Consider the following 27,875-nt stretch of genomic DNA (forward strand, 5'->3'; position numbering starts at 1 on the left):
GAGAGAAGCCAGAAATACAAATTTCTCTGTGCAATATCCGAACTTTTAAAGTAGCTAACTCACACTAAAAATTGTGCAGGTCAACAACACACGTCACACAAACACACCAGTTTGCAACCTCTGATGTGTACTGGGTAGAGATTTTGCTCCCATCTCATATGACCCTCAGGCTTGGGGACAGATACTATTCTTAGCTCCATTTTACAGTCCTGGAATCTCAGGCCCAGAGCGGTTTAATACCTATCTAAAGTTTGAGCACTGAAGCTGGAACCTGAATGAAGGTTTTTAAAGTGCTCTTTTCTCCCCTCAAATGCATCCTTTCACTTATTACAAAACAATAAATTACGGAAAAGTAAAAACAAAGAGAATGACCACAAGTCTCAACATGCAAACATAAGCACTGATAATAACTGGTGTATTTCCTTCCAGGAAAGAAAAAATCCTTAATCACTCAACGACTGTGAAGCACCTACCATCCCATAGGTCAGGCCCTGTGCCAGGTGCTGGAGATACTACAGCGAATAAGACACAGTCCCTGCCCTCCTAGAGCGTACAATCTACTCATTCTTTGTTCCATTTTCCCGGCAACCTAGCTTTGATATCCAAAGAAACTTCTACAAGAAACCAAAGAATAAATAAACGGATAGTGCATTTCTGTTGGGGCCCAAGGCTTCATTCGGACCCGTCCCCCTTGGGCGCTCTCCCCAGAGAGGCAATGATGTGCGAAGCCTGGATTCCTAGTGGAGTCGAGAGGGAGAAAGGGACAGGCCTTGGGAGTACTGCCCACTCTCAGCTCAGCTGGCCGAGGACTCGTGTCTTGGCCCTCTGTCCTCAAGGAAAGGGGTCGGCGGGGGGCAAGTGGTACGAGGCGTCCAGGAAGATGACGAGGGTCCCAACGCTCGTGAAGATGATGAAGGTCCACAGGAAAAGGCGATCCACTACCATGGCCACAAACTGCCAGTCTTCCTTAAGCTGGGGGTAGGCAGAGTAGACTGTGCCTGAGCTCCAGACCCCCAGGGAAGGCCTGCCCTGTACCCTTGTCCTTGTCCTACCGCTCAGAGACAGGGGCGGGCAGCGAGACGGAGGAAAACGAAACTGCGGGCAACGGATGGGGCGAGGAGCCAGTCGGAACACAGGGGGGCGGGACCAAGGGAGGCAAGCTTCCAATCAGAAGCAAAAGCGGGTGCTGGGGGCGGAGCCGCGGTCTGCGGGTGGAGCCAAGGCCACCCAGGCCCTGCCCTGCTCCACCGTCATTGGACTTACCGCATCGTGGTCCTCCTGTTCCTGCAGCTGCCGGGCGATGTAGCCGATCGAGGAAACGACCTCCCGTAGCTCGGGAGGCAGGCCCACAGTCCGGGTCGGACCGTCGATAAGTCGCCGCAGGTCCGGGGCAGACAGCTCAGGCTGGAACCTGGAAGAGGCGGGACAGTTGGGCCACGCTCTAGGCTCCGTCCCGACTCCCTCCTCCAACGCTCTTGTCAGTTTTCAAACCGTGAGAAGGCCCTTTAGGCTCTCCCCGCCAGCGGCGACCTCTCCAGCCTTCCGCAATTCCTCCCATCTTTCTACGCTTTAGTTTCCGCCTTTCCGCAAAGTAGGCGGTGGAACGGGGTACTACAATTCCCATGATCCTCAAGGGCATCTTCCGGGACCTCAAGCTGCCTGCCTCTGCACAGTCTTCTGGGAACTGTGGTTCCCGCTCTCTCTTACTTGTAGGCGACGGGGAGTAGGTGCTACCTGTTGGGTTTGGGGAAGAGAAAATCGTTCGGTGGCTTCCGGATGAAATATTCATCTGTTCCCCGACCCCAGCCACTTCCTGGAGAATCCCGGAGGGCCACAGGAGGTGGCTCCGGCATCAGGTCTCTCTCGGGTTTGGGCCTCTTCAGACCCAGGTACAGAGGGAGTTTGTGGATGAAGATCTGCAGAGTAGAAAGGCGAGTTGGCGCGGAGGGGGGGGGGGGGCGGGAGGCGCTCCTGGTTTCAGATCCGAGGGGAAGCCGCCCGCCGACCCCATCCACCGGCCCACCCCCGCGCCTGCGTGCGCGCGTCCCGCCGAGCCACGCAGCCTCAAGAGCTCCGAAGTGGGTTGCAGACCCTGGGAATGTGTCCCTGGAACCCAGGATGGGCAGTGCTGACGAAGGAAAGATAGGATCTAGGACATGACAGTGTCGACTGCGCAACGTTTCAACACCCAACAGGCCTCGGCACCAAGACGCTCCACCCCAGGAGCTGTAGTTCTCCCTTGGGTCTGAGAAAGGGGAGGTTGAAAGTGGTAGGAGGGCTGCAGGGGCGATACGGGCACAGAACAGCGAACGCTAGCACCGAGGGTTAACACCGAGGTCCATCTTACATGGCGGACCCAAGCGGGCATTTGGTGGGTGTGCGGTGAGCGATGATGCAGGTTGAGGACGACGACGCTGAGGATGACGGAGAAAGTGACGAGGACCATGGTAAACATGAGGTACTTGATAATGATGGGGACAGATAGGGAGGTCTCAGGAACTTTGTCTGCCAGCAGCAACAGGAACACGGTAAGGGTCAGCAGGGCAAAGATCGAGAGCCCCATCTTCTCTCCTTACGGGGCAGAGAGGAAGGCAGAAGGGTCAGGCTTTGCCAGAAGGCAATTTCCATGGCCTAATCAGTGACCGTTTTCCAGCCCACACAAGCACAGGCTTTGGGAAGGGCCAAGTGCACGCAGATGACTCCTACAATTATACCTCCAGCCCGGACTTACTCTTCTAAACCCCGGATTTATAGCCACCTGCTAACTGAATGTTAGCAGGTGGATGTCCAGTAGATATCTTAAATGCCCAATAGACATCTTAAACCTGTCCCAAACCGAATCCCCTGATCACCAGCCCCTCCCACAGGTTCCCCATTTCATGAATGACCAATCCTGGGGCAGGCCAAAATCCTGTCAGTCATTCTCAATTCTCTTCACTTTCTTATCCCATATCCAATCCACAGCAAACCCTACTGGCTCCACCTTCAAAATATATCTCTACAAAACACTACGAACTCAGATCTGAGTTTTTATAAAGGTCTCTTCACTTCATCCTACTTCCCCCTGCTGACTGTTCTTTTTTTTTTTTTTTTTTAAGATTTTATTTATTTATTTGTCAGAGAGAGAGAGGGAGAGAGAGCAAGCACAGGCAGACAGAATGGCAGGCAGAGGCAGAGGGAGAAGCAGGCTCCCTGATGATCAAGGAGCCCGATGTGGGACTCAATCCCAGGACACTGGGATCATGACCTGAGCCGAAGGCAGCTGCTTAACCACTGAGCCACCCAGGTGTCCCCCTGCTGACTGTTCTTAACAGAGCAGCCAGATTGAGCTTGTTAAAATGTAAATCAGATCGTATCACTTCTCTTCTCCAAACCTTCCTGTGGCTTGCATCTTCCTGAGCATCAAAGCCAGACCTCGGAGTGTTTGACTGTGTTTGACTGTTTGACTGTGTTTGACTGTTTGACGATGCCTTCTTCCCATTATCTCTTTGACTTTATCTCCTACTGTTTTTCTCCCGGCTTCCTTCATTCAGTTATCCTGGCTCACTCTTGAATATGCAAGACTCACTCCCACTTCTGGGCCTTTGCATTCATTGTTAACTGCGCTTGGTACATCTTCCTTCAGTTATCTATCTGCCAGGGTCATTCTCTCATCCCCTTCAACTCTTCCTTCAAATATTGGTCAAATATTTCCTTTTTATTTCAGGCATTCGCTGGCCATTCTATTTTTTTCTTAAAATTTTAAGTAATCTCTACACTCAGCGCAGGGCTCGAACTCACAGCCCCGAGATCAGGAGTCATGTACTGTACCGACTGAGCCAGCCAGGGGCCCCTGACCGATCTATTTTATTTTTATTTATTTATTTTTTTAGAGAGGGAGAGGGAGAGAATCAACTTTTTTTTTTTTAAGATTTTATTTATTTATTTGAGAGAGAGAGAGTGAGAGAGAGAGCATGAGAGCTGAGAAGGTCAGAGGGAGAAGCAGACTCCCCATGGAGCTGGGACCCTGATGTGGGACTCAATCCTGGGACTCTAAGATCATGACCTGAGCCCAAGGCAGTCATTTAACCAACTGAGCCACACAGGCGCCCAAGAGAGAGACAATCTTAAGCAGGCTCCACACCCAGCATGGAGCCTGTCTTGGGGCTGATCTCACACCCCGAGGTATGATCTAAGGAGAAATCAAGAATCAAGCACTGAACCAACTGGGCCACCCAGGTGCCCCCTGTTCTATTTAAAATTATAACCCCAGGGGCGCCTGGGTGGCTCAGTGGGTTAAGCCGCTGCCTTCGGCTCAGGTCATGATCTCAGGGTCCTGGGATCGAGCCCCACATCGGGCTCTCTGCTCAGCAGGGAGCCTGCTTCCTCCTCTCTCTCTGCCTGCCTCTCTGCCTGCTTGTGATCTCTCTCTGTCAAATAAATGAATAAAAAAAAATCTTTAAAAACAAATAAAATAAAATAACGCCCAGTCTCATCCTCTCTACCACTCGTCCTACTTTATGTTCCTCCTTAGGACCCGTCCTCTTCTAATATACTATCTAATAGATGTATTTGCTTTATTGACGGTCTCCCCAGTAGAATGTAAACTCCACAAGGGCAAGGAGTTTTGTCTCTTTTATTCACTGATGGAGCCCCAGTGCCTAGCACATGACAGATACTAAACAAATACCATTGCATGAATGAACAGACCAACCCCTGTAGCCCATTTTAGCACCTAAATAGCAATTTGAAGGATCTAAAAATGAAACAAAGTATATACAGAGATGCCAGGTGGCTGATTATTCCCGGGACATAAAACAGGCACCTCAAACTTCAAGGAAGGTATTGAAATAAAAACTTTTATGGTCAGGGGCGCCTGGGTGGCTCAGTGGGTTAAGCCGCTGACTTTGGCTCAGGTCATGATCTCAGGGTCCTGGAATCAAGTCCCGCATTGGGCTCTCTGCTCAGCAGGGAGCCTGCTTCCCTCTCTCTGCCTGCCTCTATGCCTACTTGTGATCTGTCAAATAAATAAAATCTTAAAAAAAAAAAAACTTTTATGGTCTACTTTACTTAAGTCCTATAATATTGGGTTCCAAGGTTTGCCCTGCTCTGGGAGGAAGTAGAAGTTACATTTGGGGAAAAAAAAATAGAGAAGTTACATTTGGAAGATTGTTCTAGAGCTGGATCACTTTCCTTCCCTAGACAGAGAACTCGATGCCAGAGAGAAGGAAAGCATACTTTATTTTTTTTTAAAGATTTTATTTATTTATTTGACAGAGAGAAATCACAAGTAGGCAGAGAGGCAGGCAGAGAGAGAGGAGGAAGCAAGCTCCCTGCTGAGCAGAAAGCCCGATGTGGGGCTCGAACCCAGGACCTGGGATCATGACCTGAGCCGAAGGCAGCGGCTTAACCCACTGAGCCACCCAGGCGCCCCGGAAAGCATACTTTAAATGACAGAGTTAAGGATTCCAGTCTGGGAATCAGACTGCCACCAACCAGAGTTGGAATCGAGACGCTACCGGTCTGTGACTCTAGCTGAAACTGGGGCAAATGACTTAAACTCTCTCAGCTTCTCTGACCTCTTCTGTAAAAGGGGAAGACAATTCAGCACTCACCTCACAAAGTTGTTCTAAAGATTAGAATTGAGTTAATGTAGGAGTGCCTGGCTGATGCAGTCGCTTAAGGGACTGACTCTTGATTTCTGGGGGGTCGTGGTCTCTGGGTCATGAGATCGAGACCCATGTCTGGCTCTGTGCTGAGCCCAGAGTCTACTTGAGATTCTCTCTCTGCCCCTCCCCCCTTATAAAATAAATTAAAAAAAAAAAAGGAATTGAGTTATATGTAACATGTTCATTGTACTACTTATAGCAAGTGCTCAAAAATAGTAAAAATAGGGGCGCCTGGGTGGCTCAGTGGGTTAAGCCGCTGCCTTCGGCTCGGGTCATGATCTCAGGGTCCTGGGATGGAGTCCCGCATCGGGCTCTCTGCTCAGCGGGAGGCCTGCTTCCCTCTCTCTCTCTGCCTGCCTCTCCGTCTACTTGTGATCTACTTGTGATCTCTCTCTGTCAAATAAATAAAATCTTTAAAAAAAATAGTAAAAATAATACCAACACTTACATAGAATTTACTTGGTACCAGGCATAATTCTATTAACTCAATTAATCCTCAAAATAATCCTATTAGGGTGGGGACGAATAGGAAGGAATTTGCCCAAGGTTACTCTGTAACTACATTATGCTTTCTCCTACAGATATGTTGCTGTTATTTCTAAAGGAATCCCCAAAGGGCTAGTAGGTGTCTGAAAAATAACAGGGGGGTGTGGGGGGGTGTATACCAGGACTGGGGAAAGTGAAAGGGAGTGCTGTGTAACCCCAGGAATTGGTCGGTTCCAAGGATGGGATTTTAGGATTCTGGAGGAAAGGGTTATGGAGTTCCTAGATCAACAGACCTGGGTTGCAGAAAAGGGTTCAGGAGTTCCTAGATGGAGAGATCTGGGCTGCAAAGCCCCCCACCGCACCGCACCCCCAGCCTGAGGTTGGAGGGAAAACCTGGATCCAGGAAAAGCCTCTGGCTGAAGGGAAAACCTGAGCAAGATTGCAGCAGCACAATCCATGATGGCTTGGGCTGGCCCAAAAACCTTGCCTGGATTCCGGGTGGACGGGAAGCTGAGCAATTGGTAAGAAGGTGGGTTGTGGGCTCTTCCTCCCTTACCTGCATCTGGTGGCAGGTAGAAGACGAAGATGGCCAGAAGAGTGATGAGGATGCATGGGGCAATGACGTTGACCAGGTAGAAGAGAGGCTTCCGGCGAATGATGAGGTAGAAGGTGACTTCTTCACGCTGTCCTTCCCCGCCTCCCCTAGGATCTGTGGGAGGCTGGATTAGCCGAGAAGGCTTGTGGATAATTTCCCATTGGCCATTCTCTGGGAGGAAAGAGAGGGGAGAGAAGAAAGGGACACAGATGTGGGACCTGTCCTTATTGTCGCCAGATATGGCTTGCTCTGCCACATCCTAGACCTGGGAGTGGCTGATGGGATAAGACACTAGCTGTGGACACTGGGCGGGGCAACCCGTCTCTGATGAACTTGAACGAGTCTCCACTTCCTTATCTGCGAAATGTAGAGAATCCCACTTATTTTGCCGACCCCACAGGGTCGTAGCGGGCATTGCTGAAGGAGGGTATTTATCAGCCTCTTAGAAACTGGAAATCATAGAGCCCATGGGTGGGGGAACCATGCCCACTCACCAATGAAGGTCCCCTCATGAATGTGCACTTCGGGCCGCTCCTGCTTGTCGGGACCCAAGCCGGTCCGCAGGCTGACCTCTGAGCTGTCATAGCTGTAGGAGCTGAACACCATGGTGCAGTTCTGCCAGTCGAACGGGAAGTAGGTGACCTGGATGGAGCGGGGAGTCACCAAAGGCTGCCAGAGAGCTGTTCGAGGTTGGGGGCCTTGGGAGGTCATTAGGCAGGTCACAGGGACATAGGGCCACAGATGAATTGGAAGATTATTAAGGGAGGCTATGGGCAACGGAAGCGAGGTCACTGAGAAACACTGCAGGTCAGCGATCGTGGGCAGAGAAGGTGAAACCACGCCAAATCAGGAGGATGGGCGCGATAGGAGGGTTATGGGGGATGATGGAGGAGGGACGGTAGTCGCTGGGGAAGCAGGGTTCCCAGGGGAAGCCAGGGCACCTGGATGCTGCAGCTGCTACGGTAGAGGCCTGGAGGCTGCCAGCGCACTGAACCATTGGAAGACACCACGACGTTCAAGTCCAGGGCAACGTCAAAATTCCCGTCGTTGCTGCGGGGGCGGAACCTTCTCAGCTGGAATCAGACCCCGCCCTCAGGAGACCCCGCCCACCTCCCGGTCTTAGGGAAGAGCCTACTTGTTCAGGAGCACAATGTCCGGAAGCCACACGGATTCAGCTGTGATGCGGAATGAATCGATGCCCTCGTGCTGCGCGGGGTCCCAGCTCAGCCTGTAGTCAGTCCACTCCTGTGGGAGCAGAGGCTGAGAGGCTATCGGGGGCTGGAGCCCGGGAGGGGATGTGGGATGTCCGCAGGAAGCCGGGGAGGGAGGGCAGGGAAGGGGAGCCCTCAGGCCTGGGCTATGGTTCGGGAAATCGGGGTTCTGGTTCCGACTGCACCGTTACTCGCTGGGACCCCATCAACTAATTTCCCCTTCCCTCGCCCTGGGCCCCAAATTTTTGGTCTGTAAAAATGAGGAGATTGCACTAGCTAGCCACTGAAACAGTGGTTTTCAAGCTGCAGTTCACGACCCTTTAGTGGATCAGAAATCAAATTAGTGGCCCCAAAACAGTGTTTTAAAAAAATTAGAGTAAGGAATGCGTGGAATGCAGCTCCCAGAGTAAAGATAGGTATTGTTTCCTGAAGCTTCCGTTTCCGTTCCGTTTTCTGAGGTCGTGATGCAGGAACTGCTCTTACCGAGCCGGACATGGGAGGAAATTGGGAAGGCAGCGGGACACCCTCTCCCACCCCGTGGGGTCTGCATACCAGGTCTAAGTACACCTTTGTGCTCATCTCCTCATCCTTCTCGTTCTAGAAGGGAAAAGTTTAAAGAGTAGAAGTGACGTGAGCAAAGAGAAATGAAGGGGCTCGGCAGGTCAAGGTCTATCTGGAAACTCCCGTTTTCCAGAGTTCCCCTCTCTTGGCTCCAAGCCCCTCCCCCTAGATGCTGCGTTGGTTTGAGCCCCGCCTCTACCTCAGAAACTTCCGGCGGTCTACAGCGCTAGCTAATCCGGCTGCCAGCCCGCTCGCCCCCCCCCACCCCGACCCCGCCCCGGGCCCCACCCCAGTCCGTAACTCACCCCGCGCTGAATCTCCGCCGGCTGTTGTTTCGCAAGCCCGATCCGGCACCAAGCTCCGCCCCAGCCTGCGACCCCGCCTCAAGTCCCGCTCCCCAGCCAGTCCCGCGGCCCCGGCTTCCCTTCAGGGTTCCTCGCTCTACCCCGCTCTACCCGCGGTCCGTCCAGCAGCCAAGCCCACAGCTTGTCCATGGGTCCGATTTCGACCCAATCTCCGCTAACCGCCCGTCCATCTCCCGGCCTGGCCTCGCCCCACGCCCCGCCCAAAGCCACGCCCCCGGCCGGTCCGCCAGCGGGACCTCAGCCCGGGCGTGCGCCCTCACCAGGTTGATGAGTTGCGCCAGGGTGAGGCCTATGCTGACCCCGACACGGTCCCCCACCTCCCGCGCCGGCCGCACCGAGCTGTCATAGCCAGAGAAGAGCTTCTCGCGGAGCCGGCCCTCCGCCTCCGTGCCGCGGACGCCTGGAGGAGGAGAGCTCGAAGTGAAGCCACCGTGCCCGGTCACGACCCCTGGCCCCGTCACTGCCCAACCCCGAGGCCCAGACGTACCCGGGGCGAGCGGCGCCCCCAGCGCCCCCAGCACCAGCAGCAGCAGCGCCTCTGAGGTCATAGCCCGGCCGCGTTGCTCAGTGAGTTCGCTCGGCTCGCCAGCGCAGGGGAAGTGACGAGACGCCCAGGAATGTGCACCTGTCGTTGGGGGGCAGCCGCCAGCCCACCCGCCCCGCCCCTGGGACCTGGTCCCGCCCCAAGCAACTGCCAATGCCCGCCACCCATAGACGACAGACGACACTTCAGTTGTATAAATCTTCTTTAATTGAGAAAGCATGGAGTGGAGACCCTGTCCTGTGGGAGCAGCCAGGAGATGGGTTGATCCTGAGCGGGGGTCTGTGCGGGCCAGGGGAGTATGTACCCCTCTTGCAACAAGCGAGAAATAGAGCCTCTCCCTTTAGGGTCTCCCCAGGTCCCCTAGTTCACTGGTGGGCTCCTGATATTTTTCAGGCCTACCCCTAGCTCTCCACGCTTTTCAGAAAAATCTAGTCAGGCCTTTTTTGGGTATCTAAAACTTAGCTGAAGTTATAAGCTGTAAGGTAAAGCAAGTTCTATTAAGTCAGAAGCTCTGGGGTTATGTGAGGTCTCAGAGCCCAAGGGGCCCTCACTGTCCTTGGCCTGACTTGTAGGGGAGAGGGGCAGAACTTATTGCTGAATTGGGGTCCTGCACTGGGGAGCAATGCTGTGTCCTGTTTGTTCTTTTCATTCTAGACCCATTACCTTAGAGACCTCAGCTTTAAAGGGGATCTGGAAGGAATTCCTACTGAGGTAGCTAAGTGTTCACGTGCCCCCAACCCAGGCACAGCCAACATAATGCCACGGTTTTGGCCCCTTGGCCATCCCAGCTTCCCTGCTATGAGCAGAGATTCCTTCCCAAACTCCTCTGCCCTTCCTCAGACTCCGTTTCCCTGGCAGGACCCCAGCTGAGCTGCCCGAGCTGGAAACAGCATGTAAAAATAACGTTAGTGTTCTATAGGAAGAATCGGATTTTTAGAAAGTCTAGGAAAAACCAGAAGTGTTTCTTGATTCATCAACAAAGTTCTTGGTGAATCAGAGCTGGGTTCTTTCCGGAGCTCACCTGTGATAGGCGTTACTAGAGAAGGTAGGAGGGTGGGTCTCTATGAGCACTAATATGGCTGTATAGGCCCCAGTTCCATGCTGGAGGGAAGGGCTGAGAGTCGTGGTCTATGTCCTAGAGCTGAGATTCAGAAGGACTTATGGCTCCATGTGCATCTAGAACCCCATGCTCTAGAACTGGGTGTCTTTGGGATAAGAAAGTTAAAACTGTGGTGATCTGAGACTGGTCCTAGTTCAGGCCAAGGCCAGCAGCTGGACAGGGCTCAAATCTAGCCTCCCTCTACCTGGAAACCAGGGGTCCATCTGGGTCAAGGACAGAAGCCTGCTGGATCCAGAGCAGAGCCTGGCAGCATGCCAGCATTCCAGCACAGAGCCTTAGTGCGAAAAGGGCCCTGACCAGGGTGCCCGGTGTTCCAGAACCCGTCCAGAACAAGGCAGGCGGTGGAGTCGGGCAAAAAGGAAACTGATCCTGAGCTCTCATGGACCTATAAATCTATGGCTCAGTGGCAATGAAGAGGGCATAGGGCTCCAGGAACTGACTGAGCCTGGGGTTCTGTTCTCTCGGCTTTGGATCCCCCCTTGGGCCTTCTTGGGAAAAGGCTTTGAGGGGCTGTGTGGAAGGAAAGAAGTGATCACCCAGGACCATTTTCAGAATCCCCCTCTCTGAACTCCTCCCAGGAGCTGGAAGCCTGGGGTCAGGGATGGTGGGGAGTCACAGCCAGCCCCTCGGCTCCCTTAGGATAGAGCACCTGCTGGGACTTGGCTGCTCAGGGCATGAGTATGGCGGCAGGGGTTGGGGCAGGGCCGGGAACAGGGCTAGGGGACAGGCTGTGAGAGTGGCCAGCTCCGTGCAAGGGCAGGGAGCCTCCAGTCCACGGACTACATTTCAGGGGCAGGGGGACTGGAAGGGGAGGTCTCAGGGACACTGTGGAGAGAAGGCTCCCGGTACATGGCCACTGTGAAGGGGAGAGAGAGGAGCAGGAAGGAGAATTAGACCCCGAGAGACCTAGAAGGAATCAGAGCTCTGAAAGGGTGCCCTTCCCCAACACTCATCCTCTGGGAACCCCAGCCCACAGGAGGAGGGCTCCCCAAACCCCCAAAGGCCAAAGCCTTCCTGGCTTGACTTGGCATAACAGGTGTCCTCCTGGATACTTGCAGGCCCTGATTGGCATGTCACTCAATGTCCACATCAAGGCCAGTACCCTCCTGTGTGGCCCAGCTTTTCCGCAGTCCCTACTCACCCTCCAGGAGCTTGGGCACAAAGTGGGCAGCTGCCTTGGTTTTCTTGACTCGATTTCCCTTCATGACTCGGCCCTCCTTGTCCAGGCCCAGGTACCAGGCCCGGCCAGAGCGGCGTTGGCGGTAGAGTGCGGAGGCATACAGAACGTAGTAGTTCTCAAAGACACATTCCTTAAAGCGACACTCAGCTGTGAAATGTGGCTGAGGAGACAGAGACCGAGAAAGGCCCACAAAGAGACAAAAAAAGACGTATCACTGGACAGAAAGGGGCCTTGGGAAGACCAAGGGCCAGGATAGAATCCACACATTTGGGGCTGGGAGGGCCCACTTCTCACTCCATGCAGACACCGGGAGAAAGGGAGGGTGAGGGGGAGTCTGGTCACCCCCTAGATTTGGGGGGCAGAGGGCTGGAATAAAAGGAAACTAGACTAGAGGGGCAAACCCCAGGTCACTCATCCTCGCCGTCTCACCGAGCTGTACAGCAGCCCCTCCGCGTTCATGGCCATGTAGTGACCCAGCTTGGCACTCTGGATGGTGACCACACGGAGCCCCACAGGGATCAGGTTGAAGTGGGCTGGGGGTCGGGAGAGGGGGGCATCAGTGCTGGGGGCCTCAGACCCACAGCCCACCTCCCCCACCCCCAGCCCAGTTCCACCGCTTCCCTTGGGGGCCAAAGAGCCAGACAGAAAACAACAGCACCGGAAGTGGGAATAGGATGGTCCCCTCCTGTCCCCGCATTCTCCCTTCCCACCCAGCCGCTGGCCTCCCCTCTCACTGAAAGAGCTGGTGTCCTCTGGGGTCCCCTGAATGCTCCCATCAGGATTCGCCTGGAGGTAGAAACCTTGGCGGCAGAATAGTTTGGTGACGATGCCTTTGAGCTGAGGCTCTGGAGGGAGAGAGAGAGAGAGAGACATTCATCTTCGAAAATGACATCTCTGTTCCCAGAACCATTCCTCCACTTGGCGGGATGGGAGGAAAGAAAGAGGGGAGAATGCATGGGGAGGTCGAGGGTTCCAGGGCCTCAGCTCTCTGATCCTCCAAGCAGGGTCTCTCCCACCTCTCTCTGACTCCGGAGGAAGACCCGGTGTGGATCCCTTCTGCTTCCTCTAACCCCCAGCTTTCTGGCTTAATTTATTGAAATTTATTTAAATGGCTTAATTCCTACTCTACAGCTCCACCAGAAGTGGGGGAGGGGAGATGAGGGAAGAGGAAGGGGGGAGCCATCAGAAGGCAGAGGACGGAGGGAGGCAGGCAGGACTGCAGAAGGGCCAGTGTTTGTGACTGTGGGGCGGTGGCGAGGTGACCACAGGGTCGGGGCGCCCCCTCAGGAGTGGGGGTGGGACTGGGCCCGACGCTGACTCAGCACCTGCTGCTGCGGCTGCCGCTCGCTTGGCGCGGGCCTTGCCTTGGCCCAGCGCCGGCCTGTCTGACACTGACCCATCTGTCTGTCTGTCTGTCAGTCCGCGGGCTCGCGGGGGCCCGGCCCTCCCTGAGGCCCAGCCTCTCCCCTGCAGCCAGGTAACCCGCCTGAGGTGGGGGACATTCGGTACCAAACCCTAGGAAATGGGGGAAGGGGGCCGGGGAGCTGGCCAGCCGGGCGGAGTCACGTGGGGGCCAGGTCCCACTCAGAGGGTGGGCTGCGGACCGTACCACTACGGAGGGCCGGAGGCGGGGGGGGGAGAAGGGCACGAGGGGGCTGCCCCTGGGGGAGCTGGGAGCGGGCCCAGAGGGACTCCTGCCAGTCGTGCCTGGACGGGGACCACGCGCCAACCCTCGCCACTCTCCCGCCCGGTCGCTTGCTCTCGGTCGACTTCCCCGTACCCCCTCGGAGGTGGTACGACCCCCCAGTCTCCGCGCGGGTCTCTCGCCCGGTGTAGGTTCTGAGTTCCTCGCGGCAGAGGGTCCCCCAGAGCATGGGGAAGCCGTTTTCGGAGCCGCGCAGGGGGTAATGGGGGTGGCCGGCGCCCCTCTCGAGGCGCAGGTCACTGAGGAGGGCGCACAGAGGGGCGGGCCGGCGAGGTAGCTGCAAGGACACCCGGGGGAGAGCTGGGGAGATTGGCGCCGAGCCAGGGAGGCTCGGCCAGCAGGAACGGAGCCAAGGCGTGGAGGAGCGGGAGAACCGGGGCGGGGGCGGGGCTGCCAGAGCTGCAGAAACCCTCGGGGTGACCCAGGCGTCCGGAACCCCCAGACCCCTCCGCCTGGCATTGAAAGAATCGCGAGAGCCGGCACGTAGGCGGCGGACGGTGGGGGTGGGGACTCCTGCGTTGGGGGGTGGGGCGGCGAGCCGGAGCCGCGAGGCTTGGGAGCGCCAGACCTAGCCCCCCAAGCCTTCCCCTTGCACTCGACAGCAAGGAGACTCCGGGTTATGGGCAAAAGAGAAGGGAAACTGAGGCATCGTCTGGCAAAGACTCTGTGGTCCTGGCCCACCCCCTTCCACTTTCGGGGAACCCCCCTCAGTCGGGCCCCATCCTTCGGAGTCCCTGGCCTCAACCTCCCAGGCGGAGAGACCCCAGGCCGGGAGACCCCGCTCCAGCCACTCACCAGGGCCGCGGGCCGGCCGCGCGGGCCGCCCCCCGCACAGTCGCACCTTGGACAGCAGGATGAGGAGCTGCTTCTGGCAAAGGGACTTGGTGCCGCGGGGACACACGCGCCGCTGTGCCGACACGGGCCGGCTGCCCCCGGGCTCGCGAACCTCCCGCTTCTGCCGGATCAGGCTACTGGCCAGAGCCGCCATGGCGCCCCGGGAGGAGACACCCCCAAACTGGCAGGGCCCCGGAGCGCGCTGGGCTCCTCAAGAGAAGCCCGCTCACCAGGGCATCCTCTCGACGCTGGGGTCCCAACTCACCGCCTCACCCACGGGACCTGAGGATAAGCCCCAGGCCCCCCAACCCCTAGCCGCCAGCTCCCACCTGGGGCCCCGTGCTAGCTCGACTGGCCCCAGCGCCCTGTGTATCTGTTGACCCCACCCTCGACTTTTGTCCCCTACTGGAAACTACCCTGTTCTTCACTGTCCCTGTCCCCACTTCCCTTAGGCCAAAGTCAAGACCCTCAAAATTTGCAAGATGTGGTTCCAATAGTCCCAGGCACCTTTCCACCCTATTTTGGGGACCCGCACTCCTCCCAAATCCACTCTTGTAACCTAAAGGGTGCGGGTCATTAGCGTTGATATATTAGCTCAACCCCATCCCTGCTGGGGCACTGCCAATGTCAGGGAGGAACTCAACCTTGGTGTCTTTGCCACCCTCTAAGTGGAAAGGATCCCCCACTTTTTTCAATGAAGTCCCCCAAAACTGTCTGGGAAAACCCAGGCTGTCCCCATTCAGCGATTAGGGGTTCCCAGACCCTGTCTCTGGGCCATACCTTTTTTTCACCAAGTCACCTCCATTTCTAGTGGTACATGGTTCCAGCTGCTGTGCCCCTTTCCTCACCTTGTCACCCTCCACCCCTTTTGAAGTCACCTCCAAATCCGCCCTTCCTAGGGCTTGTCTGGAGGGCTTCTGTCACCTCGAGATAAGGAGCGTCCGTTTTTTTTGTTTGTTTGTTTGTTTTTCTTCCCCTGGTTGCCCCTTAATTTCCTCGGGGACAGCTGGTGCTGTTTAGATCCCACGCCCTCCAATCCAATCAGCCCCCAAGAGGAGTGCACCCACGTTATCACCGGTTCCCAACTGTGAACAGGCCCCCTACAAGTCAGAGTGCATCAGGGCTTTCTGCGACAGGGCTTCTCGTCTTCCCCGGGACAGCCTACAGCACCCCTCTTCCTTCCCCGACGCCCCTCAACCTGTCCTGTCTTGTTGATCCGGCGACGGGTGGCACTGGCTCCGGTTCCAGGCTCCTCCCTCCCTGTCCCTCGCCAGCGGAGCTTCCCCCCACGCCGGGCTAGGCGCCCCGGACCCCAGGAAGGAGGAAGGGTGTCTCCGCAGAGCGCCCTGGTCCGGCGAAGTCAGAGCACCGGGCTGGGCGGCTGGACCAAGCAGAGCGGCGGCGGCGGTGGCGGCAGCAGCGGCAGCGGCAGTGGGGAGCTGAGGCGGCGGCGGCGGCGACAGCAGCTCCCCCTCCTCGGAGAGCCAGCCCGGGGGCGGGGCAGGGGGCGGAGACGCCGGGAAAGAGGGGGCGGGTGCAGCCTGGCGGGCGGAACCCCGGGGTTCCTTGGAGGCAGGGAGTGGGGACGGTCTTAGAGGCAGGCGGAGCCAAGGCAAGGCCGCACGTCTTGGGGTTCAGAGGAGGAGAGACAAGGAGGTGACTGCACTGAACGGAACCCTGGATGGGAGGAGAGGTTGAGCTTAAGATGGATGGAATGGCGGACGCTGGGAGAGTGGGAAAAGGGACCCTACTGCCCGGCCTGGGAGGGCAGAACTGAATGAGGAAAGTGGGGTCTAACTGCAGAGGGGAGGGGCGGTGGCGAGATCCAACCCGGGGCGCAACCTGGCCTGCCTTCTTAATCTCTCCGATTTTGTGCGAGCCAAACTGGTCAGTCCCTGGTCTCCACACCTTCCTGCTGCGTTTTGTCAGCAAAAATGCACCCCCACTCCTTCCCTACTGACTCCCAAAAGACCATAAAAATTGGGAAGATGGTGGCCGGAGGATGCGCCGAGCCGGGACGGGTGCTGGCCACAGATCTGGGGAGTAAAGGGGCCAGAAATGGGACGACCGGTGCCAGGGACAGGGCAGGAAGATGGGGAGGAATCCTCAAGGCCTTCTCGGCGGTGCTCTTCCGACCCAGGACGCTCAAGTGTGTCTCCTCGGCGATGGGCTAGCAGCCTCCGCCACATCCCCCTGGCCAACAGAAGCACCTTTCCACGCGGGTAGGAACAGCGTCTTTAATGGGCCCCGCCTCCCACGCCCGCTAAGCCGCCCCCCTTGCGTGCAGCCTTCGCCTCCTCCACCGCGGCGCGCAGGGCCTGGGCTGGGTCCCCGCGGAGCCGGGCCAACGCCCCGAGCAGCGCAGCCGCGCCATCCCCCGCGCGGAGCTTCTGGCCGCTCAGAAAATAGTGGGGCAGCGTCCCGGCCTCGAGCACGCGGCCCAGTTCATCCAGCAGCCCAAGGCAGCAGGAGCCCGCGTTCTCGGGCCGCGCGAGATAGAGCGCGGGCAGCCGCTCGCACGCCCAGTAGAGCAGCGTCCGCAGGAGGTAGGGCGCCGCGGCCCGGGTCCCGGCCACCAGCGGGCGCAGCAGCGCCTGGGCCGCCGCGTGCGCTTGCAGCAGCGGAGCGGGTATGCGCGCCTTGAGCGCCAGCTCCTGGCGGGCGAAGCAGAGCTGCCAGCCGGAGGCGCCTGGCCCCTCGGTGTGGCCGCCGGGCACCAAGTAGAAGGATGACGACTCGGGGGCCAGCGGGCCAGCCCACGAGTGGCTCCGAGCACCCTCGGGCCAGCCGGCCACAGACACCACGGGAATCAGGTCGAAGAGCAGGACGCGGCGCGGCGGCCCTGGCGTGGCCAGGAGGACCGTGGTGAATCCCGCGTGGCGGGCGGCGTGGACCAAGCGTGGGGCACCCGGGACCGGGAACAGGGACTCAGCCACCGCGGCCAGTGAAGCAAAGAACCACGTAGCCACCTGGATGGGGCAAAGTGTGGGCCAAGCCTCCCAGTCCTCCAACGGCGGTGGGACTGGGCTGAGGACGGCTGCTTTCCTGACGTCACCATTCAGGTTTTTCAGTGGGGTGGAAAAGCCGTGATCGATTCTGTCTTGCTCGGGCGGCTTGGGCCTGGAAACGTTACTAGAGGGTTTTTCTAAAGACACGTTTGGCTCAGGTTCAGTGACATAACCGTGCTGGTCCATGGATGTTTGGGGGCCCTCGGGACCTCCTTCACTTTCGGTTCGGCGGATGGAGTCACGTCCTCCTGGGACTGGAGGTCCTAGGCAATCCCGCCAAGCCTCCCGGATCGAGGTTCCGCGGACCTGCTCTGGGAGGCACAGCCACGCGGAACAGGACTCCGCATCCAGTTGGAGCTCCTGCCCAGTGCCGTCTAGCGAAAACACGGGCACTAGGAGTGTAAAGCCGGCGTCGTAATGAGGTCCCCGGATGTAAGGACCTAGGGGTGCAGGTCCCAGATCTAGGGAGCCCTCGCGAATCCCACCACGAAGCAGCAAGAGCTCTGCTTGGGGAGGAAACCGGGGGTCCCGACGGTGAATGAGACCTACGGGAAGAGACGGGTTCGGGAGGGCACGGCCCAAAGCCCGGGCGGGGTGGGGCGGGGCTCAAGGCTGCTAGTGGCCGGAGGCGGGGAGGGTGACTTACCCAGCAACGAGAAGACGAAGTCCTTGGCCCGGAGGAGGTCGGGTCCCGGCTTGGGCGCGTCACTCCAGCTCTCCTGCACACCTAGCTCCTGGATCAGCTGCGTTAGTTCCTGCAGCTGCGCCCCGGAGCAGAAGTCGATGTCGGTGAGCGGCCGGGCTGGGGCTGGGGGCGGCGGGCCCCACCAGGGCGCACTCCCCCAGACCGCCGAAGCCATGTGGCTCAGCCGTTTGGGGCGAAGGAAAACACGGACGGGAGGACGCTTAGACGGGCCGCTCCTCTGCGGCCAAAAAGTCGCACGCGTTCTTCTCTCCTCCCAGGGCCGCCGGAGTGCCCCAGGCACAGTTCGTCAAAAGGTCTGTAGCTGAAGGGCTCTAAATTTAGTCTTGAAACCGAACAAATAAATACCTCCAACGCCGTTGCCCTTTTCTCAAATGCTGGTCCCCGCCCCCATGGAACGGCTCACCTGACTCAGCAGGTAAAAGGTAGCTGTTGGGCCCTCCGACGGGATATTGATAGTCGCCGCCGCCGCCCCTGGTCTGCCTCCCCTTACCTCTCTTTCGGAAACCGCTTGTGGTCTGCGGCTGCCCTCTTAGGGATAGCTGCAAGGGGTGGGCAGGCAGCGGACAGAAAGATTCAACAGGTAGCTTCTTCCTGGAGCTCGAGGCCACGCCCCCAAGCTGGGGCCACGCCCCCTTCTGGAGGCCGTCCGGGCAGTTCCGGCCCGGCCCCGCCTCCTGCCGGAGATCTGTCGCGCTCCGCGCTGCTGAGCTTTCGCGCTGTGCTGGGGGTTGTAGTTTGTCTCCCGAGCTGCGGTGGAGCTGAGGCCACGCCCCTGCATCCTTTCCTGTTCCGCTGAAGTAGTGCCTGATGGAAGTTGTAGTTTCTGTGGAGATCAACTCCTGTGACTTTCAAGCCCAGGTCAGGCCCACGCGAACACTCCGTGGGGTTGGAACAGGATGGCTCCGAAGAGCAAATAATAAAGGGGGACATACCCTAGGGGTCTGGGGGGCAACAGGGGCCTCCGCATCTATTGTGGAAGTAGAGGAGTCCAGGTCGCTTAGATCTAGGAGGGGTCGTCCACGCAATCATAACTTCATTTGAGAGACGAGACTGCAGCCTATAAAGGCTGCACATGGTAGGGTGCGGCCAGAGAGGTGTTGGAGAGGGGCTCCCAGCTGGGTGCCAAGGCATCCCTTCCAGGTCAGTGTCAGGCAAGCACACACAGGTGGTGACCCAGGAAAAAACATCTGGCTCAGGGAAGGGACATAGGTATTGGTGATGCCCACCTCGAACCCATGAGTGCTGGCGGGGAACACACCTCGGGGTCGGCCAGCTCATGCGCCCACACAGAAGTGTTATCAGGACTGAAAATCAAGTCCGGAGGAAAATCCCACCCGGGCTGGGGCAGGGCAGTGGAACACTCTCAGGAGGAAATCACCTTCAGTGACCACGGCCACCAGAGATACAGCTCTAGCCCAGGATGAGTCTGGGACCCAGAATGAGAAGACAGAACCACAGGGAACCAGGGACAGGCCCGCAGACCAGACCAGTCCACCACCAGACTTCTGACATTCCCTTTGCACCCCTCCCTGGAAGGACTATGTCCAAGGTGAGGTCGGCCCACGTCCACAGCAAAGAGCTGCGTAGGAGGGGACTCTCAGAATCGAGCTTGATTTGGGAAGCCCCAATCTCAGGGGTTCCGAGTCCCTGACAAATCTCTTCGCCCTCAGGAACCTTGAGGCCCAAAACACAGCCCAGAACGGGGGAGGCGGGTTTCCACATACCTGGTTGGGGGGAAGACTGAAGGCTAGGCTCTTTCTCACAGTCTGGGGGGCAATCGGGTATAGGGTGTCTCTACTCCTTCCCTCCTCCCCAGAGGGTGGCCTCTCAGTCACACTGAAAACGACTAAGTTCTCTGGGTTCTGTGCAAGCTTTGAAGATGCTGGGTTTGAGTGACAAGGGAAAGGAAAGTTTCTGTAAACTGTAAAGCATTGCTGTCCGATAGGTTTTTCTGTGACAGTGGAAAGGTTCTAAATCTGTGCCATCCAATATAGTAGCCACACATGGCTACCGGGCACTTAAATGTAGGTAATGAGACTGAGGAACGGAATTTTAATTTTTTTTTTTTTAAGTAGGCTCCGTGCATGCCCAACATGGGGCTTGAACTCCCAACCCTGAGATCGAGAGTCACGTGTTCTACCGACTGAGCCAGCCAGGCGCCCCTAAATTTTAATTTTAATTAATTTACGTTTTAACAGCCATATTTGGCTCATGGCCACTGTATTGGACGAGGCAGCTCTGGGCCTTGGGGATCGGGGGTTCCGCCACACAGGGATGCAGGAGAAACAGGGGCAGGGATAGAGTAGCAGCCCTCATTGGGCCCCGTGGGGGGGCCACAGCATCAGGAACAGGGCTAGGGCAGATGTCCCCAAACAACCAATCATTCTCTCGCCTCTTTATTCCTGATGCACCTTTGCCCCCTCTTTCTCCAAGGTTCTCATCACACTCTGATATCCCCACTCCTTGGTGGTCTCCGGGGGGTTGCTGCACGCCTCTTGGCGACTGCGTCTGGGAGACAGAGCTTCACACTTGTCCCTGCCCACCCCAAACTGTCTCTGGCGGGCATCGAAGACCACATGCCCAACCCGGGTGCCTGACCCAGGGCAGTAGGGCTTCCAGTTGACTTTGGGAGGCATAGACATCTGGCGATAGCTCTGGGAGGCTGAAGGCACCGGATCCACGGGACGGTACGCCCAGTCTTGGCCACCTGCTCGCCGGGAGGATGGCTGCAGCTCAATTAGCAAAGGGACCTCTGAGAAGGTTTGCAGGTCATTGTAGATCACCGCCGGGGGCTTGGGCGAGCTGGAGTTCTGACTAGGTGGGACAGGCAGCCACGGAAGGCGCTGTTGTGGGTCCTCCTTCTGGGGAGCCTGCTCAGATGCACATAACTTCGGGCACAGTGAGGACTTTGGGGTCTGAGGCAGGCCCAAGACTTGTTCTGAGTCGGTACTTAGAGCAAGGCCTGGGTTCTTGGGGTGGTTGGGATGTGAGCTAAGGGGTGAATCCTTGTGGAGGCTGGATTCTCTAATAAGGCTTTGAGTCTTGGGGAGGACATGGTCTTGAGTAAAGGCTGGGCCCTTATGGGGGCCAGGATCTTGATTAATTCCTGGGTACTGGTGGAAGTTAGGGTCTTGGTTATATTCTTGGCTCCTGTAAATTCCAACGTCTTGTGTCCGGCCACATCTCCTTTCGACTTCAATGGCTTGTGTCAGGCCTGGATTCTTGTAGTCTCCGGAGTCTTGGGTAAGTCCTGAGCTCTTATGGAGACCAGAGGTTTGCATCAAGCCTGAGCACCTGTTGACTTCAGAGTCTTGGTATGGGCTCTTCTGTGGGCAAGGATCTTGGGGAAGGCCTAGACTCCTGGAGACTTCCAGCTCACAAGCATGACCTGTGCTCTTGTAAATTCCAGAATCTTGAGAGGGTCCCGCACTATTACAGAGGCCTGTTGTCTGGGAGAGATCTTGCCTTTTATGGTGTATAGTCTCTTGGTTTTGTTCTAGATTCCTATAGACGCCAGAGTTTTGCATAAAGCCTGAACTCCTCTGAATGTCGGAAGTTTGGGGAAATGGTATGTCCTTGTGGAGGTTACAAGGTTGGGTGAGACATGGCCTTCTAAAGATACCTGCATTTTGAGTAGGATCTAGGCTCTTTTGGGGGCCAGAATCTTGGGTAATGACCAGATTCTTGTGAAGTCCAGAATCTTGAGAAGGGCTCGGACTCTTGCAGAGAGAAGGGTCTAGAGTAGGGCCTGGGGGCTTGTTTAGGCCTGGATCTTCAGCAAGGCCTGTGTTCCTGGGAACTCTCAAGTCCTTTGAAAGGCTTGAAGTCCTTTGGAGGCCAGAATCTTGGTTGAGGCCCAGACTCCCCTGAAGTTTAGGGGGCTGGGGTGGAATTGGGGGTTGGAAAGTCTTGGAGAAGTGTAGAGGGATGGGGAACTGGGAAGAGGAGACGGACTGAGAAGATTTGGAGGTTGGGGGAAAGGTGGGGGGTCGCACTGAGGCAGAGAGCTGCTGGTGGTTGGAGGCTTGATGAGGGACAAAGGATCTGGGGGACATAAGAGGCAGAGAAAGAGTGCATGGGGGAGGGATGGTGCTCACTGAGCTCTGGGTAGTGTTCAGAGAATGAAAGCAACACTGAGAAGGTGTGGCCTCCTTGGAGTAGACAAGGAATTTGGGGTAGACCGGAGTCTGAGAATCTTTGCGTCTCCTCTCCGAACTGCAGGGATGGACGCTGAAATAAGGGAAGGTCTTGGGCTGTAAGAACTTGTCTTTGGCATCATTCGAGATCTTCCATTCCACATTCCCCAACTCCAGGTAGCCCAGGACGGAGCCTGTGGAGGGCTTGGCACTGTCCCTGTTGGGTTGCTTCGTTGTTGGCTCCACTGTACCAGAGCTGTCCAGACCCTGCCCCTCTTGGGGCCTGCGGAGGGTGCCCACATCCTTTCTGGAATACCCAGAGGGTGGAGGGGGGCACATATGGTGCACGCTCTGCTTCACCCTGCGGGCATCGTAGACCACGTGGCCAGTGGAGAGGTCTTGGCCAAAGGCAGTCAGGGTAGAAGGAATAGGAGTTAGGATGGGGGTACGGGTGGTGACAGGGACCGGAGTGGGGACAGGAGTGGTCGTCAGGGTCATGACCAGAGCTGGGCCAGGCGCTGGGACGGAGATTGGGCCAGGGGCTGGAGGAGGGGCTGGGACAAGGGTAGTTGGGGGAGGGGCTGGGGCAGAGGCGGGAGAGGGCACCAACGGGTGAGGTGCATGGGTGTGGGTTAGAGGATCATGGGCTGGAGTGCAGGCTGGGCTGTGGGCTATTACGTGCTCAGGAGTGTGACCCAGGGGATGGGCTGGGGGTTGCTCAGGGTTCTGGGCCTGGGCAGGAGTGGGCTGAGTGTGCTCAGGGGTAAAGCCTGGGGGGTAGGTATGGGCCTGGACTGCGGTGTGCTCGGGGCCATGGACCAGGGCCGGGGTGTGTTCAGCAGCATGGGCTTGGGGGGTGATGTGCTCAGGGGTGAGGGCTATGGGGTAGGTATGGGCCTGAAGGAAGTGGTACTTGGGGGCTTGGGCTGGGGAATGGATCTGGGCCTGAGGCAGGTTATACTCAAGGGTGTGAGCTGGGGAGCAGGTGTAGGCCTGGGGGGTGGCGTGCTCCGGGGCATGGGCTGAGGAGGAAGTATGGGCCTGGGGGGTGGTGTGCTCAGGAGTGTGAGTTGGGAAGGAGGTCTGGGCCTGGGGGGTGTGGTCAGGGGCGTGGGCTAGGGAGGAGGAGTGGGCCCCAGGGGTGGTGTGGTCAGGGGTATGGGCTGGGAAGGAGGCCTGGGCCTGGGGGGTATTGTGTTCAGAGGCATGGGCTAAGGAGGCGGCGTGGGCCCCAGGGGTGGTGTGCTCAGGGGCATGGACTGGGAAGGAAGTGTGGGCCTGGGGGGTGGTGTGCTCAGGGGTGTGAGTTGGGAAGGAGGTCTGGGCCCTGGGGGTGGTGTGCTCAGGTCCATGGGTTTGGAGGGTCTGGGCCTGGGGGCTGGTGTGCTCGGGGGCATGGGCTAAGGAGGAGGCATGGGCCCTGGGGGTGGTGTGCTCAGGGGTGTGGACTGGGAAGGAGGTCTGGGCCCTGGGGGTGGTGTGCTCAGGGGTGTGGACTGAGAAGGAGGTCTGGGCCCTGGGAGTGGTGCGCTCAGGTCCATGGGCTGGGAAGGAGGTCTGGGCCTGGGCTGTGGTGTGCTCAAGGGTATGGGCTGGGGAGTGGGTGTGGGTCTGGGCGGGGGCACGGGGTGGGTCATAGTCTGGGGTGTTGGTCTTGCTCTCATGGGGCAAGAGGAGGGGAACCACGTCCACCGTGCTCATCCTGGGGAACTGGGAAGGTGTCTGGTGCCTGGAGATAAAGGGGGCCTGGGCCTTTAAGGCTGTGACCTGGGGGGCTTCCCCAGCTCCCATCAACCCCTCCTTCCACGGTCCCCAGGGAGCATCCACGGGAGCCCCGGTGTGCCCACACGGAGGTGGCACCCAGCAGCACCCAGAAGCTTTCTCGTCGTTCATGTCTGGAATCCAGGAGCTGAGATGGTTAGGGTGCCCGGCCAGGAAGCCGGGGCGACGGTGGAAGCGGGAGGAGACTCTCGAGCACAGGTTCTTGGGGTCCATGGAGCAGCGGGTGCACATGGGATGGCCGCCTGCACAGCTGGGATGCTTGTCTGCGGGCACAGTGGGGAGGGGGCAAGGCCAGGGCTCCTGAGGGGCTGAGAGAGGGGACGGGCCCACATTCCTTGAGGCCCTGCTGGGGTCCACTCACCTTTAGGGAAAAAATGATGGAAAAGGATCCGCAGGGAGCTCTTCAGATGCCTCCAGAGCTGAGGGGAGCAGGGGAGGGGGGAGCCCGGACGTGCAGTGAGCCCTGCTGCCCAGCCCGTGCTCTGCCCCATCCCGGCAGCCTACCCACCTTGGCCCCTTCCCACCGTGAGGCTCCCCCAACCCTGTTGCCCCCGCCCTGACCAGAGTCACCACGTTGATCCCCACGTTGAGCAAAATGACACTGCCCAGAATCAGAAGGATAGAGTCTCCGAGGTCCTGGCACTTCCTGGGGTTGGTGCCAGAGCACACTTGAGCTCCGTGGTGGGCTCGCTCACCCATGGCCGGGGGTCCCAGGACTACCTGGGCCCCCCCCGTGGCCCCCACATACTCACTAGGAGCCAGACTCCTCTCGTGGGGGAGGGGGCGAGGGACTGGGTCACAATGGGGCAGGTGTTGGGTCACAATGAGGGAGGGGAGGAAATGGAGGGCCTAGGACAGCCTGCTCTGGTACTAGGTTCTCCTCACCTGAGCCCCCAAAGTCCAGCGGGACTGGAAGCCAGCGCCCTGCCCTGGGGCCCTCATTCCTCCTCTGTTCCCTCACTGCCCTACTTCGATCCCTCGAACACTCCCGAGGCTGGGAAGACCTTGGCCTCAGAGCCTTGGCCTTCTCCCTGCTCTCCATGGGGCAGTGGCCCTGGATCTGAGCCGAGGTAGGACGCACCGGCCTGGAATCTGACCTTCACCGTGTCGTGTGGGGCTGAGCCGCGGAGCCCACTCATGGACCGGGGAGGGCAGCCACCCAGAGCTGCTCAGACATGGGTGGTGGCGGTCTCCCGGTCTCCCGGCTGCAAGAGCCTCGTAGGTCATGGGGTGGGACCAGGGTCCTGCCAGGGGGGACGGAGGCCACAGCCACGGGGACGCAGGCTGACAGGAGGAGGGGCCCTTCCCAAACGCAGAACACACCACAGTGCTTCCCGAACTCTGTTGTTCTTTATTCCTGCCTCTCCATGCGCCCCCAGGCCCCAGTGTCTCCGCGGGTCAGTGAAGCTTCCCGGTCCGGCTCCGGTGCAGCGACGGCCTCGAGGCCGAGACGGAGGGTGGGGGCAGCGAGTTGGCCCGCGCTCGGCTCTCCTGCACCTGCCGCTTTAGCTCCAGGCTGTCGTAGACCTGGCAGCTGGCAGTGCCCCCCGGGTTCCTGCTGAGCGGCAGGAAGGTGGGCTGGGGCTGGGGGGGCTCAGGGACCTGGGCTTCGGGCAGGGGCTGGGAGGAATGGGGGAGCAGGGCCGAGCAGGGGGCCGGGGCCCGTTGGTAGGTGGTCTCGCCCAGCATGGTGAGGGAGGTGGAGGTTGTCAGAGGGTGCCAAGCCGGCAGTGCCTCAGCCCATTCGGCCGCCCGGCGCCGGACTTCGTGCGGCTCTCGGGCGTTGTAGCTCAGGTGGCCCGTGGATGGGTGCGGGCTGCGGCTGGGCTGGCTGTAAGCGTGGCCGGGGACATTCCGCCGGTGCGCCTGGGGGGAGCAGTGCTCGCGGGCCTCGGGCCGGGAGCCCCGGGGCACCAGGGCAGGCGGGGGCTCGGAGCCCTCCAGACCCCGCCGCTGGTGGTCCCAGGAGTCATAGAGGAGCTGGCCACTTGAGGGGTAAGGGCTGAACCCCGCGGGGACCCAGGAGGGATTGGGGGGCAGCCGGCGGAGGGGCGGTGGAGGCGAGGCCCACTGCTCTACCTCCATGCTGCCCCAGACTCGGGACTGGGAGCAGTGGGGCCCGCAGGACTGCAGCCGCAGCTCTGACTTGGCCTCTACGCGCTTGGGCATGCGGCGCAGCTCGGGCGAGAGGTAGAGGGAGGGTGGGGGCAGACTGGCCAGGATCCCGCCCCGGCGGCCCCAGAGTCCCACGTTGGAGGGCAGGCCCCTCTGCGGGTAAAGCCCTCCCCAGCCGCCCCGTGGGTACTTGGGGTGTGGGAAGGCCAGGTCCTCCTCCTCCAGGTAGGAGTCCAGGTCCCCCCCGAAGGAGGGCACCACCCGCAGCTGGGACATCTTGCGGCCTTGACGGTGGCTGCGGAAGGCTGAGCGGTTGTGGCAGAAATGCTTCTGGTTCTTCGGCCCCCACTGGTGGCTGCAGGAGTCGTGGTGGTGGTGGTGGTGGCTGTGGCGGTGGCCGTGGTGTTGGCGGGGGCCACGGCTGCGGGGGCGGCGGCGGCAGGGGCGGCGGCAGCGGCAGGAGCGGGAGCTGCGGAGATGGTGGTAGGAGGAGGATGGGTAGCACGCCGGCTGGGCCAGCTTCACTTCCATGGGCTCCAGGGTGCAGTGGACGTGGACGTCTTGGGGCTTGGCAGGGGGATCCTTGGTGGGACTTTCACAAGGCTGGGAGGTTTCATCTGGGGGTGACAAGAGTCCGTGAGGTCGGGACGACTGTCAAAAGAGCTCAGGGTTGGGAACAGGACGGTATGGGTTTCTCGGGTTGTGCTGGTGACGTTGGGGTGGGAGGAAGGGGGCCGTGTCCCTGACCTCTCTTGCCGCCATACTTACTTTTCTGATTAATCCGAGAGGTCATCTTGTCTAAGGCATTCTGGAGCCCATGCCACATCTGGGGAGGGGGGCGCGGGAGTGAGGACCAGGCGGCTCTCTACCCGCCCCCCTGCCCCCGCCACACTCCTACCTGGCTCCCAGCCAAGAGCACACTCCTGCAGGTGCAGGCGCCCCCCCCCCACCCTCTTTGCCTGTGGGGGCGGCCCACCGCCAGCACTGACCATGGTCACCACGTTGATTGCAATGTTCACCAGGATGATGAGGCCCACCAGCAGCAGCAGCACATCTTCGGGATCCTGCGGATGTTCCTGATACTGATTACAGCACCCCACGTTGTCATACCAGAGCTGGTTTTCCATGGCGGGGGGGCCCTAGGGCCACCTGGGCCACCGCCCCCCCCAAGCCCCGACCACACTGTACTCATGCCGGGACCTGGGGACAGCTACCAGCTGGTGAAGGGTCTGGGTCATAATGAGGGACATTGTGGGGAGTCACAATGCAGAGGTGGCCATTCTTATCCACTCAGCTCGCCCTTAGATGGCCATGGCCGCCCTTGGCTGCCACTTGACGGGGCCCCCGTCCCCGGATATCCCAGAGTTTAGTCTGTCTCTGTCTCCCACAGGGGCCTGCTTAAGTTGTCACCGGATTCGTGAGTTGAAAATAGGGTCGCTATAGTTGTAAGATGGTTTTCACAGGGCTTGAACGGTCCATAAAGAATTTCCTCCAGGGGCGCCTGGGTGGCTCAGTGGGTTAAGCCGCTACCTTCGGCTCAGGTCATAATCGGAGTCCTGGGATCGAGCCCCGCATCGGGCTCTCTGCTCTCTCAGGGAGCCTGCTTCCTCCTTTCCTCCTTTCTCTCTGCCTGCCTCTCTGCCTGCTTGTGATCTCTCTGTCAAAAAAAAAAAAAAAAAATTTCCTCCAAGTCGTCGTTCTCATGAGACATCAAGGCAGCTTGTGGAGTTGGTCCCCTCGACCCATGCCTACTTGGGGCCAGCAGCTAGGGTGACAGCAAGAGTCCCCTCCGGGGTCACCCCACTGTGCCGTTCCCTCCCTGTCCTTCCTGTTTCCCTGCGATGATTCCTCTAGCACCTACCTTCCCCCACCCCCCCTG

The 27,875-nt window shown here is 58.6% G+C and overlaps 5 protein-coding genes across 12 annotated transcripts; all 5 read right to left on the reverse strand.

The window, feature by feature from the left end:
- Positions 1 to 398: 398 nt before the first annotated feature.
- On the reverse strand, positions 399 to 9,486 carry CHRNB1 (cholinergic receptor nicotinic beta 1 subunit). 7 transcript variants are annotated; one of them, XM_047707265.1, is made up of 11 exons: positions 9,354 to 9,485; positions 9,127 to 9,266; positions 8,493 to 8,537; positions 7,865 to 7,974; positions 7,671 to 7,779; positions 7,224 to 7,371; positions 6,691 to 6,900; positions 2,348 to 2,571; positions 1,735 to 1,916; positions 1,264 to 1,411; positions 399 to 972 (listed from the first exon to the last, which is right to left on the reverse strand). In XM_047707265.1, the coding sequence occupies exons 1-11, from the start codon at positions 9,412 to 9,414 to the stop codon at positions 832 to 834; spliced, it is 1,518 nt and encodes a 505-aa protein (XP_047563221.1). In that variant the 5' UTR covers positions 9,415 to 9,485; the 3' UTR covers positions 399 to 831. The 7 variants fall into 7 exon arrangements, with proteins under 7 accessions (XP_047563221.1, XP_047563220.1, XP_047563218.1 ...); XM_047707264.1 differs by having other exon boundaries at positions 7,671 to 7,794; XM_047707262.1 differs by having other exon boundaries at positions 7,865 to 8,007; positions 8,424 to 8,537.
- Positions 9,487 to 9,594: 108 nt separating this feature from the next.
- On the reverse strand, positions 9,595 to 15,571 carry FGF11 (fibroblast growth factor 11). Its single transcript, XM_047707271.1, has 5 exons — positions 14,211 to 15,571; positions 12,445 to 12,555; positions 12,140 to 12,243; positions 11,672 to 11,870; positions 9,595 to 11,386 (listed from the first exon to the last, which is right to left on the reverse strand). Exons 1-5 carry the CDS (start codon positions 14,401 to 14,403, stop codon positions 11,310 to 11,312), a joined length of 684 nt encoding a protein of 227 aa, XP_047563227.1. The 5' UTR covers positions 14,404 to 15,571; the 3' UTR covers positions 9,595 to 11,309.
- Positions 15,572 to 16,467: 896 nt separating this feature from the next.
- Positions 16,468 to 18,607, reverse strand: TMEM102 (transmembrane protein 102). The gene is made up of 2 exons (XM_047707268.1): positions 17,904 to 18,607; positions 16,468 to 17,802 (listed from the first exon to the last, which is right to left on the reverse strand). The coding sequence occupies exons 1-2, from the start codon at positions 18,115 to 18,117 to the stop codon at positions 16,487 to 16,489; spliced, it is 1,530 nt and encodes a 509-aa protein (XP_047563224.1). The 5' UTR covers positions 18,118 to 18,607; the 3' UTR covers positions 16,468 to 16,486.
- Positions 18,608 to 20,230: 1,623 nt separating this feature from the next.
- Positions 20,231 to 24,643, reverse strand: SPEM3 (SPEM family member 3). Of its 2 annotated transcripts, XM_047705903.1 has the most exons (5): positions 24,443 to 24,643; positions 24,243 to 24,300; positions 23,636 to 24,144; positions 23,373 to 23,539; positions 20,231 to 23,078 (listed from the first exon to the last, which is right to left on the reverse strand). In XM_047705903.1, exons 1-5 carry the CDS (start codon positions 24,578 to 24,580, stop codon positions 20,360 to 20,362), a joined length of 3,591 nt encoding a protein of 1,196 aa, XP_047561859.1. In that variant the 5' UTR covers positions 24,581 to 24,643; the 3' UTR covers positions 20,231 to 20,359. The 2 variants fall into 2 exon arrangements, with proteins under 2 accessions (XP_047561859.1, XP_047561858.1); XM_047705902.1 differs by having other exon boundaries at positions 23,373 to 24,144.
- A 571-nt stretch (positions 24,644 to 25,214) lies between these two features.
- SPEM2 (SPEM family member 2) lies at positions 25,215 to 27,361 on the reverse strand. The gene is made up of 3 exons (XM_047708011.1): positions 26,986 to 27,361; positions 26,765 to 26,822; positions 25,215 to 26,613 (listed from the first exon to the last, which is right to left on the reverse strand). The coding sequence occupies exons 1-3, from the start codon at positions 27,121 to 27,123 to the stop codon at positions 25,280 to 25,282; spliced, it is 1,530 nt and encodes a 509-aa protein (XP_047563967.1). The 5' UTR covers positions 27,124 to 27,361; the 3' UTR covers positions 25,215 to 25,279.
- Positions 27,362 to 27,875: the final 514 nt, after the last annotated feature.

Source organism: Lutra lutra, chromosome 16 (genome assembly GCF_902655055.1).
Source record: "Lutra lutra chromosome 16, mLutLut1.2, whole genome shotgun sequence".
Taxonomy (NCBI): domain Eukaryota; kingdom Metazoa; phylum Chordata; class Mammalia; order Carnivora; family Mustelidae; genus Lutra; species Lutra lutra.